Raw genomic sequence first — 13,685 nt, 5'->3', positions numbered from 1 at the left:
ACTATATTTTTTATATTTATTTTAATTTTGATCTTTTGAATTATGCTTTATTATAACTTTTTTCCTAACCAATCAAAAGTATAGCCTCATTATATGTAGTGCCGTCACTGGACTATCTATAGTATAGATGGTTATTATATAAAAGTATAGATTCTATACTTTTACCTATATCGATTTGGTACTTCAATAATTATTGCTGCATCAATATTTTTACTATGTAATATTTGAAAACTATCAAGGTGTATTGATACAATTGTTAACCTCGGTTTATGTCAGGATAGAAAAACATTAATACTTATAACTGAACACTTTATTGAAATTTAACTTTGGCACATGTTCCAGGAACAAATAACATAATTAAATAACTAACATAATATAACAAAGTAGAAACTGTTAGAGATGAAATAAACAACAGTCGTACGAAGTGGGCGTCGTAGACTAGACTAATTAAATTAAACAATACTGAATACTGATATCTTAAAAACTAATGAGTGGTCCTGTTCGCTCAGTGTAGCCAACACAATATAATATAATACACTGAAAAATATACTTTAAATCAGTAATCTATTTTTTTTTTTTTTTATTGATATAATGATACATACACAAACTGTTCCTAATAGATAATAAAAATTAAGAGTGTAAGATTTAATAAAAATAAATCTATTATAAACCTATACATATCTATCTATTGACTCTTATCTAATTGATTTCAGTCACGGACTAAGGACTAAGACGGTCTATCGTCTATACTGTAATATATCATAATATTGAGAATACTTCCTTGCACTCTTGGAGTGTGTTTTAGATTTTAGGTGGTTACCTACCTAGCTTACCTATGTAGAATTTTGATTTCATAATTGTAAGTAACACAATGGAATTTATTTGATTGAAATAAATAATTGTTAAATAAATAGTTATTCTCATTACCTAAGTACCTATAATCTATAAACCTACCTACTTCATATTACATACATAAATAGTTATTACTGTGTAAAAGCGTTAACTGCAGTTATTATTTATACGCGTATTTTGGTTAGGTAGGTTATTAGTTTATTGTTCTTCACTATGAATAAAAAAATAAAATAAGCCAATCATGACAGAATATCACTCCGACACTGGTAATATTGGTGTAATAATATATTAAAGTGTTATATTATAGTAACTGAAAATTGAGTATCTAACTGATTAGTTTGTTGTTTATTGTGTATTTAATTCTAAATTAAAATGTCTTCAATTAAAAAAAAAGACGAGGAGGTGCTGAAATTAAAAGAAAAGCTGTAGCAAAGGCCAAGAAATGGGGGAAAATAAATAAAAAAATTCCAAAAATAGAAACTTATTTCTCAATTATAAGCATAATTTTAATTAAATGATTGATTTAAAACATAAATATACGAAAAAATTATTTTGATATATTATAGTATTATTTTCTACTATCTATAGTACCTATACACTATACAGTATAAGGTATGCACATTAGTTAATATTAAGATTATTAAAACTTAAAAGGCTGACAGATCCTTTACCTTATGCCAGTGGCGTTGCGACAAGACTGTTTAGAATGAATTTGATTATATTTAAGAATAATATTGTTTCAGAATAAAAATGTTGAGTCATTATTGACAGCTAATGCTGACTAGGCAATAAAATGTCCTAATGAAATAACATCTTTCACAATAAATCCATCAAATGCTATTGTAAATAATGATAATAAGACAACTTTTACAACTTATAATGAAGTATGTTAATATAATGTTTATACATATTATTTATTACTTATCAATTATTATTTTACATATTCAATTTAATAAATAATATTTTTTTAAGGATTTTATGAGTAATCAACATATAAATCAAAACAGCACTTATCAAGTTGAAGAAACTAAATATAAATAGGTACTATTCCTTAATTATGTAATTTTGCAAATTAAAACATACACGAAACATTTATTTGTAGAAGGAAAAAATGTGAAAATGTTGATAATTTATAAACTTCTAAATTAATGCATTAGTGTTAACTATTTTAATATTAACCACTATTTAAGAAATATTTAAACGAAACAAATTTTACTAACATTTAAATGTACTATAAATAAAATAATAATAATTTTTTAGAATACAGATATTGGGTTGTTGATAACTAATGCTGAAACAGCAGTAATATGTCCTAATGAAGTATCTTATTTTGTGAACAATCCACCAGATGATCAAAATAATGACAATGCAACTATTAACAAAACCAATGATAAAGTTTGTAAAACACATTTGTTTTTAGTTAATTCTTTTTCTAATTCTTATTATTTTTAGGATTTTACAACCAATTCACATACTATTGATACATTTGAAACGAATGAAACATGTACAATGGGCATATATCCTATTTGCTTACCAATAAATGAACAAAATAACTTTTCTGAACCATAGAAACTAAAATTCCAAACATTGATCTGGCACTATGGGAAATCAACTTCTCAATATATATTATTTATTATTAAATTCACCTAAGCAAAATTTGAAATTGATAAATTAAAAAAAAAAACAAAAAGAGTAGTTGGTAAGTATGTAAGGTACCTTCAATTAAATATATTTAATAGAAAAATGCAAAATGGAAAAACTCATATTAGGGGTTGGATTTTATATTCACAATCAAAAAATGCTTTATTTTGTTTTAAATGTTTATTTTTTGATAATAAAAGAACATTGTTTGAAAATCAAGATAAAGGTTTTACTGATTGGAAAAAATGTTACAATAAAGTTAGTGAGCATGAAAAAAGTTTAACACATGTACAGTCAGTAAAATCATGGCATTTGAGGATGATAAATTCTAGCCAATGCGGAATCGATAAGGAAATGAAAAATGAAATACTTAATTATTTGTCATATTGGAAAAATGTTTTACATAGAGTTGTGGAAACTTTGAAATTTTTAACTTCTAGAGGATTAGCTTTAAGAGGAACAAATGAAGATAAAAGATGCTTTATTAACTACTTCAAATGACGATTTACAGAAAAAAGAAACACAACATGAAGCATAATCAATTTTAAATAAAATATCCACTTTAGAATTTGCTTTTATGACCTGTATGTGAACTCCTATTCTACATACACTGATATACTGGGAAAAATTAGGCACATAATCTGTAATATTGGGATGGTTTAAAATATTGAGGATTATTCTCTAAATAGCGGATATAAGAAATCTGAATGCCCTAAAGAATATAAAAATATTTTAACGGAGAATGTTAAAATGGCGTTTACCACAAGAATTGCTAGTTGTTTTCTCGTATAAGCTAACTAGTTTTGAATTATCACGTTTTTATCAAATTAATAATTTAACTGATGTTATTGTACCATGTACATTTTATTATGTGACAGTTAACTAAACGTCAGATGGTCTACAAATAATAAAAATATTCGTGTCATTGTTTTATTGATAAGAATTTAGAGGGAAAATCACACTTAATAATCATAGATTATAGACAATAATAATTGTGATTAATTATGCAATTTATGATCAATACGATTGTTGTGTGTTAGTATTTAGTTGGTTATACCTACTGGCTACTAATTTAGTATTTTTTTTAGAGTTTTTCGGTTTTAATTGTGTTGTTAATTTTGTATCGATTATGGCTTCATCTAGAAGTAAAATGCTAATAAGTTTAGCTAAAAAAACTTCAGAAAATATTAAAGATTCCACTGTAACGTTTGCAACAGAAGAAGATCTCAATGATATTTGTTTTAATACTTTAAATAACATAGATATAAATGAGATTGACACCTTTGTTTTCTTAGATGAGACTGTGTTAAATGACAGTCTAAGTTATACAATAAATAATGATAATATATCAGACAGTATTTCATTTAATGAATATGTGTCACCTAGAACAGTTGAATGTATTTCTGAGAAAAGTACATCAGACAGAGGCGTACCCAAGGGGGGGGGGGGGGGTTTCGGGTCCGGACCCCCCCATTGAGATTTCTACACTTACATAATTGTTTAATAGTAAATAGTATAATAAGAATAGGTTTACAGTGTATTTTAATATTTCCCATTATCTTCAGTATACAAAGGTTATAGATTATAATGTATTATTATAATGTATAAACCGTGTTTAATTTATACCAACGACTAGGTACGAGTGTACGACTGATTGTCTTATTGTGTGCTGATACCACGAACTGATTAGATTAATAATTATGGCGCGAAGTGTTATCAGTGTTATCACAGAATTATTGTAATCGTACAATTGAATTTTCACAACAGTAATTTTTTATAATAAAATTTAAACATTTAATGTTATATTTGAGATTAATGTATTTGGTGTATTTTTGAATGGAATTTTAATAGAATTATATACAATTGTATTAATTATTTAAAATGAGTGCTATAAGCAAATTAAAAAAATTCTTATATACTCCAAAGCGTCAAGAGCCAGAACCTGAAACTAGTTCTTTATCCATTGATGAAGGTAAGTTTAACTAAATTAATAATTATTGTTTATTGGATACTTCTAACTTAATAAATAATAATGTAATCTAATATAATGGTAAAGTAAAAAAATAATCACTGAAAAATTAATTATTTACATAGGTAGTTATTTTATATCATAGATAGTTATTGAATAGTTAATTGTTATTGATTTTTTAATATCATTTACTTTAAAGATGCTGGTAGTGACAACACAACAAATTTTAAAAAAAAATCAAAAATTTTGGATTATTTTAAGAATAAAAGTGAAGAACTTAATGAAGCTGTAGCTCATATGGATATAGCTCATGTAAATATTCAAAATCCTCAGGTTAGTAAATTTAGAATTATCATTAGATATTACAATTTTGTTAGGTATACAATTCTAACAATTGGATATTATTATGTAATATGTACATATATATTTTATTTTTATTTTATTAGGAGGTATAAAATTAAAATTTTAAAATGTTTATAATATTATTTATAGTGCTCAAGAAATAATGATGTAAATAATTTAATCAGTATTGGCAATAATGAGTTAAATGTTCAACGACTAATTGATACTTCAAGTGTAAATGACATTTCTTTACTTGTTAATAATAGTGACTTAAGTTTACAAGAAAAACTTGAATTTATGAATAAAATTTGGGTACCTGATTCTAATTATAATTTTCCTTTAAAAACTTTTGGAGTAAAAAATCTTAAGTTTCAACTTAATTGGTTACAAAAATGGAAATGGCTTACTTACTCAAACATTTTGAATGGAGCATTTTGCAAGTTTTGTGTTATATTCTCTCAAAAAGAAGGAGGGATTGGAAAACAAAGTTTAGGAAGTTTATGCACCAAAGAATTTTCAAATTGGAAACATGCTATTGAGAAGTTCAAGCATCACGAAGAAACTTGTTATCACAAAGCATGCATTGAAAATTATAAAGTAATGTCCCAAAAATCGTATGTCCCAGTAAATACTCAGTTGGATAAAGTAGCTGTTGCTGAAATGATTGAAAATAGGAAATTAATAAGACCTGTTATTGAAAGTATACTTGTGTGTGGACGTCAAGGACTGGCATTAAGAGGGCATAAGGATTCTGGACCTTTATCAATTGAGGAAGAACCTATTGAAAACGATGGTAATTTTAGGGCTATATTAAGATATGGATTAAAAATGGCATCTTTAGGTAATTCTGATTTACAGCTTATAAGAGAACGTTGTAAACGCAATGCACAATACTTAAGCCCAAAAATCCAAAATGAAATCATTTATACATGCAACAAATTAATACTCGAAAGGATAGTAAAAAGAATTAATTTATCTAAAGGTTTTTGTGTTCTTGCTGATGAAACTGCTGATATTGGAGGAATAGAGCAATTTTCAATCTGTGCTAGATACATTTATAATGATGAAATACAAGAAGATTTTTTAAACTTTGTTCCATTGCATAACACTTCAGGAGAAAATTTAGCAAATACATTGTTAGACAGCTTGAAAAACTTTGGTATTGATTTACAATACCTAAGAGGTCAGGGTTATGATGGGGCAGCTGCAATGAGTGGCCGGTTTAATGGTGTCCAAGCTATAGTAAAAAAACAGTATAAAACAGCGGTATATATTCATTGTAGTGCTCATGTTTTAAATTTAGCTATTTGTAGTGCTTGTGAACTATCTAGTATCAGAAATACAATAGGCATAATTGAAGCAGTGTATAACTTTATGAATACACCAAAAAGACAATGTGTACTACAAAATGAAGTAAAAAGTAAAATTCCTGATTCTAAAAAAGAAAAATTAAAAAAAAATGTGTGCTACAAGATGGGTAGAAAAACATAATTCTATCAGAACATTTGTTGAATTACAACCAGCTGTAATTAGTTCATTAGAAGTAATGAGTGGTTGGATTGATAGAGAAACTTTCACAAAAGCTTCACAATTGCTTCTGTCGCTTCGTGATACAACATTCAATGTCAGTTTAATGGTTATTGATGAAATTTTTAAGCATACATATGTGTTATGTAAATCATTACAAAGAGAAAACATTGATTTACTTGAAGCAATTAATCTGGCTGAGGATTTATCTAATGAGATACAAACAATGAGACAAAATACTGATGCAGTCTTTTCAGTTATATTTAAGAACTTGGAAGAAAAATCTGAATGTCTTGATATACAAATTTGTATTCCAAGGACCTGTAAGCGTCAAATCAATCGCTGTAACATAATTAGTAAATCTCCAGAAGAATACTCCAAAATATCAATATTTATACCATTTTTGGATTAATTTTTAGATCAAATAAATAGTCGTTTTATTGAACACAAATTGGTTTTAAAAGGTTTTAAAATGTTATTTAAAAATGAATTGGACAATAATAATAATAACGACATCTTACAATTGATAGATTTTTATAAAGATTCGGATAGTTTAAGTGAACCTGATATTGTAATAACAGAAATTAAGATGTGGAAAAATGTCTTAAAAAGAACTGAAGAAGATCAAAAGCCAAAAACTGTAATACAATTTCTACAATTTTGTGATGAAGACTTGTTCCCAAATATATACAAGTTAATAAAAATTATATGTATATTACCAGTCACGACATGTACTTCTGAGAGAAGTTTCTCTTCATTAAGAAATCTTAAAACATATCTCAGAAATACTGTATCGGAAGACAGACTAAATGGACTTGCTATGCTTAATATTCATCGAAATGAAATCTTAACACCAGATGATATAATTGAGGAACTTGTAAAAAAAAACAGGAGATTAAAATTTTAAAATAATTTTAAGTTAAATAATGTAATTTTTATAACATTTTATTACCAAATAAAAATTGATTTAAAATTATAGTACCTACCTATTGTAATAAACCTTTCTGTATATGTGCTGTGAGTGTGTGTATAACTATTGTAACTATAATATATAGTTATTAACAGTAATATGTTGGTAATGAATTAAACTATAATTATAATTAGAGAATAGATAAAATAAAAATTTTGGACCCCCCCCCATAAAAAAATCCTGGGTACGCCTCTGACATCAGATAAATAATGTAGATCAAAGTCAAGCTGGTGATTCAGATAATCTTAATATTATAGCTGACACTTTATTTAATGTAGAAAAAATAGAGGATTATGGAGTAAAAAAAAGGAAAATAGCTGCCAGAGTAAATAAAAAAAATGTAAATTATATGGTGAGTCTTATAAGAAACTTAAAAACGATGGGAGTATTGTAACAGTTGATAAGAAAATTATGAAAGAATACCCTTGTTTAGGAAAAAAATGCACTAATGAATGTAATACTATAACAGAAGAGGAAAGATTAATAATATTTAATAGATATTGGAAAGATTTTGATCATACTAGGAAATGAGACAACTTACTATGCTGTATGGAGAGGTATGATGCAAAGAGACAGTATGTTACTCATGTAAATAAGCGTTTTAATATGTACAAATATTATTTTTCTTTTAATGACACTACCAAAGTTGTTTGCAGAAAGTTTTTATTAAATACATTGAATATAACTGAAAAGTTATTAAGATTTACAAGGGACAATAAAGTTAATTTATTTTCATCAAAGACTGATGACAGAGGTAAAAAATCAGCATATAACAAAACCTTTGAAGAAGTTATTAAAAATGTTAGTACATTTATAAATAAACTACCAGCTGTACCTTCCCACTATTATAGGAGTTCCTCTACTAAGAAATACATTGGCAGTGAATTTCAGAGTTTGGCAAATGTTTATAGAATCTATGTTGAAGATTGTAAATTGAATAATAATATGACAACAGTTTCAAGTGCAACATTTCAAAAAATATGGAGAGATTAATATAATATTGGTATACATGTTCCTAAAAAAGACAAATGCACCCTCTGTGAAGCTTACAATAACAGAGAAAATTTAACCGAAGATGAAAATAGGATACAAGAAAATCATCTAAAAGAAAAGCAGTTTACCTATGATGTGTTCAAAAATGATCAAGAAAGAAGTGGAAAAGATGGCTTTCTATGTTGCAGCTTTGATCTCCAAAAAGTATTGAATACACCGGCTGGTAATAGTATGTTATTATATTATTCTAGAAAATTAGCTTACTATAATTTAAGTGTGTATGAAAGTAACTCAAAAGCAGGATTTTGTTATTTGTGGTCATAGGTTGATGGTCTTAGGGGATCGAATGAAATAAGCAGTATTATATTTTCATATTTGAAATCTGTTGATGAGAGAAGTCCTATTATTCAGGACATAGCTTTATACTGTGATAGTTGTCCTGGCCAAATAAAAACTATAAACTGATTTCAATGCTGTATTATTTTCTTGTAAGATGTTCAAAAAATATCAAAACTATTACTATTAATTATTTACTTCCTGGTCATACCTATATGCCATTAGACTCAATACATGCATGTATAGAGAAAAACATTAAAAAAAAAATTATATGGGCCCCTTCTGAGTGGGCAACGGTCATTAGAAACTCTAGAATAAATACTGGTCCCTACACAACAATTGTTTTAAGCCATATTGACTTTTTAGATTGGACAGAAGTGTGCAATTCAGTTTTTAATAAACACAAAATTAAGGATACTAATGATTGCCAAGTAAAATTCATAGCAATTAGAAGTATTATTTTGGGACAATATAATCCAAACAAAATTAAATTTAGCTATACATTTGAAAGTCTGAATTATAATATTATTGACTTAGAAGCAACAAACGCTTAAGATCATCTGGTTTAACTTTATTAGCTAGTCCAAAACAACTATATACAAATAAATTGCCTTAAATCTAGAAAAATATAAGGACCTAAGTAATTTATGTACAAAAAATGTTATTCCTAAATGTTACCATCAAGAATATTTAAATCTGCCATACAAATCTGCAATAAGAGATAATCTTCCAGAAACTGGTGAAGATGAGTAGATGACTAAACTATAATAGATTTTAAATTTAGTTACCTAATACATTTTCAATCTAAATTGTATTTATTATTAAGTTTTATTATGACTTAATTATTTTAATTTGTGATAGTACCAATGTATTTGTTGTTTTTATATTAGCAAAAGAAAATGCTTATAGTTTGTTATACTTTTTCAGGATTTTGTATTATGTATTTTAATAGTTATGATTTAATTTTTTATTTGTGATAATAATTTTATATTTCTTGTTTTTATAATATTAATACCTACTTATGGTCATTAAATCATCTTAGTATTATGATACTATTTTTTTTTTAAATTATTAACAATATTAACAAAGGTTGTTATATTTTTATTGGAATATAAATTTATTTGATTTTGTAACATTATAATATATTAATTGTTTTTCATAATATTATTAGTAAAAAAAATTAAAAATAATTTTGTTTTGATTGCTTTCCAACCATTTTAAATAAATTACTATACAAATAATAATATTATAATATTATTATATTATTATTGTTATAACAATAAATATAACAATGATTATTATAAGTTATGCAGAGGCTTTCAAAAAATCTGTAATTCTAAAAGGGCGTATACCACACAAAATAACTTTAGACAATAAGGCGTTCAAAATATTAAACTGGTATAAAGGGCGTATACCACATGTGTACATTTTTAACGTAAGAGCGTTTGAAAATATATGTTATAAAAGGGCGCATACCTTGACTACTATCACTTTGAATGATAATAAATACAATTCACATATGTTTAAGCATTTGAATGATAATTGTTATCAAATTATCAACATGTCTACTGTATGAAGGTATATACGAGATCAATCGACTTTAACGGTATCATTTTTAAAAACACTATTTTGTTCCTCCTGAAAAATTTCAATTATGTGGTGTACGCCCTTTCAACAAAACACCATCGATATGTCAAAGTAGTTAGAAATAATTTTGATCAGTATTTATTAGAATCACAACAGTTGTGTAGAAAAAATGTTTTTCAATAAAAACTTCCAGAACTAAAAAACGGGTTAAATTTGCAGATGAAACATCATCAAAATAAATAATTCATGAAGGATTTGAAAAAATGAAAAACGAAGTGTTTTTGGTTATCTTGAACTATTTAATTTCTGATTTAAATAGAAGAAAGAAAGCTTATTCTAATATCAATAATAACTTTGGATTTTTCTAAATTTAGAGAAAGAAAGTACAGAAAATATTAAAAACTATGCAGAAAAACTTATTGATATTTATCCTGATGATATTGAAAAAGATTTCATAGAAGAAGTTATACAATTTAAAGATATGATTTGTAAATTTTCTATTGAAAACAAATCATCCTTACTTGAAATTTTAAAATCGCTCATACAATCTCAGCTTTCTTCAACATTTCCAAATGTTGAAATAGCTCTAAGATTTTTTTGCTCTTTTCCTTGCTCTAATGTAACGAGAGAACGTTCTTTTTCAGTTTTAAAAAGAGTGAAAAATTACCTTAGATCATCTTTATCTAGTGAAAAACTTTCGGCACTTTCCATATTGAATATAGAAAATAAAATATTAAAACAAATAGAATGGGAGCAAATAATTCATAAATTTGCTTCGGGAAAAGTTACCAGAAAAAAATTAATCTGACATTGTTATATTAAAATAAATACACCTTGTGTATTTAAATAGTTTTGTTTTTTATTATTATCTCAGAAAAGTTATTTTAATTGTTTTATCTTTTTATTATAATAAGAAAAAACTATTTGATTTATAATTAAATAGTGCTCAATATTTTCAATTCTATTTCTTATAATTAAAGTACCAATTGTTTTTTTTTAACTACACTAAACATTTAAATTTAAATTATTTATAAAATATGTGTAATGTGTATTGTATATTAAAATACAAATTAGAAATTGTGGCAAACAGGCGTTAAATTTATTTTGCCCCCGGCTTCTTAAACTCTTAATCCGTCCCTGCTTGTGAAAAACTACATTTTACATATTTTTATGGTGATAATTTAATAGGTCATCGACATATCTTTCTGTGGTGGGACAGGAAAACATATATTTAAAATTTAATATTAAATTACAAACACATAATTAGTTGAAATAAAACATAGATTAGTAAAGCTACATAGTGTACCTATAAAAATATACCTACATATTTTATTATATTATTTTGAGGGATAAACTTGACAATATAGGTATTTTGTTGACTAACAATTATAAATAACACATATTGTAATATAATTACAAATTAAAATTATTGAAATTAATCTTATAAGCTTAATAAACAGTATACTAGTATACTATTTACATTATAACAAATAAAGGATCTAATGTTTATAGTTGTTACTGAACAAAGTTGTCATTCTTAGTAAATAATTAAATATTCAGAAATCTACTATAATAGTTTAGACATTTTACGTAGCAGTTATAATGTAGAATATTAGAAATTATAACATTATCATATTATGTTTTACATTAAAAAATTAAAAAATTAAAAAAAAAATTATTACAAAATATCTTTCATGATAATGGTAGTTCAAACAAATCACTTTTTTGTACTTTATAACAGTTATTATTTGTTTTTATAGATTTTAAAAAAAAATTATTTAAAACAAGCGTATGACATTGACATGTTACAGTTTACAGGATGGGCAAATGTATGAATTTTCTGTTATATCGCAAACATCAAGCCCCATACATTATGGCCGTATCCAGCATTTATTTTTGGGGGAGGTTTCATTATAATATAAAACTACAAAAACATTTTTAAGAATTTTAATTTAATAAACCATATCATTGTTTAAGGTACCAATAATACAAGAATAAATTAACCTCACTATTCCAAATATATAAGTTTTTATTTTTATTTATACTGTATTTAACACATTTTTTTTATTAAATTTACAACAAACCAAAATTTTTTAAAGTAACATCATTCTCCTCGGTTGTTTTTCAAACCGATTTAGCACCTCTTCTGGACCAACATTTATTTCCCTGTGTATCGACATTAATGCTAATCCATTGAGACGAGTTTCACTAGTCGAGTTCCTAAGATATGTTTTCAATCTTTTAAAGAAGAAATGTTCTTTCTGGTGTCGCTGTTGACATAGGTATAGTGGCTAAGACTTGTAAAAGTTTCCATATGTTTGGAAACAAAAGTATGTTACAATTGTCAAGCGCTTCAATTGCTGTATTAGGGCGTAACTCTTCTTTAAGCCACTTTGATTTCCATATTGAAAATTCAGCTTTGAAAACATTAGGTTCTGTCAATATCCGGGAATAAAACTGTACACTGTCATTCATTTCTTCACTAGTGGAATGTATACATTTACTCGGAATAATTTGTTGTAATGATTTTATTAAAAATTTGTGTTTCTGAAATCTATCAGAAAGCCAGGGTTCGCAGTTTTAAACATTTTGTTAAAAAACATTTGTTTTAAACATGTTTTAAACAATTGAAATTAAACATTGTGTGTTTAAAACAACATGTTTAAAACAGATTGTTTAAAATATGTTTTTTTATGTTATATGTTTAAAAATGTTTTTTTATAAATTCTTTTAAAACTTAAAAAAAAATAGGTACTACATGCTATTATTTAAATTATTTTTTTATAACAAGTAACAACTAATTACCTATACTAATTATGTTAAATTATAATTAAATTTAATTTTTGTTCAATTCACTATTAATAATTTAACAGTCCAATTTCTATATTATTATTATAGTTTTATTTAAATGGTTAGTACCTAGTAGGTACTTAATACAAATTAGTAATTACCCAATTATCTATTTATTTTAAAAATGCAATATGCATTCACGTGTACTGTGTAGTATATTAGTATATTATATAGAAGCATAGGCTAACCTAACCAATGTCCATTGACCATTAGTGAAGTAAATGACATTTCATATGATATATTTTTAAGCAAATCAATAATCACATTATCGACTGTTTTGTTATTATGAGTACCCAGAGTACCTACTACTTACTACCTATTTATTGAAAAAAAACTTACAACTATTATAATTAATAATTAATTACTTTATAAAATATACAATATTCGATTTATTTCAGTCTTCTTTAATTTCTTTATTAAGTCATGACAGTTGACAAGATTATAAATAGATAGGTACATAACAATTGACATTACAATTTTTAACAAAAAGTAAAACAATACAATAGGTATATTTTTAAGTTGAGTAACAAACTAATAACTAATAAGGCAAAAACATTAAGTAAGAAAATTATAATAAAAACAACTTTTGTCAGATAACAATAACAATTTTAAAAAATA

General features: G+C 25.5%; 1 protein-coding gene across 1 annotated transcript; it reads left to right on the top strand.

The window, feature by feature from the left end:
• Window positions 1–4,459: 4,459 nt before the first annotated feature.
• LOC126550714 (zinc finger MYM-type protein 1-like) lies at window positions 4,460–8,759 on the top strand. Its single transcript, XM_050202750.1, has 7 exons — window positions 4,460–4,465; window positions 4,724–4,795; window positions 4,955–5,116; window positions 5,174–6,224; window positions 6,328–6,654; window positions 6,862–7,208; window positions 8,619–8,759. The coding sequence occupies exons 1-7, from the start codon at window positions 4,460–4,462 to the stop codon at window positions 8,757–8,759; spliced, it is 2,106 nt and encodes a 701-aa protein (XP_050058707.1).
• Window positions 8,760–13,685: the final 4,926 nt, after the last annotated feature.

This window comes from Aphis gossypii, chromosome 3, assembly GCF_020184175.1.
Source record: "Aphis gossypii isolate Hap1 chromosome 3, ASM2018417v2, whole genome shotgun sequence".
In the NCBI taxonomy this organism is placed as follows: Eukaryota; Metazoa; Arthropoda; class Insecta; order Hemiptera; family Aphididae; genus Aphis; species Aphis gossypii.
This window is presented reverse-complemented; position numbering and strand designations above follow the sequence as displayed.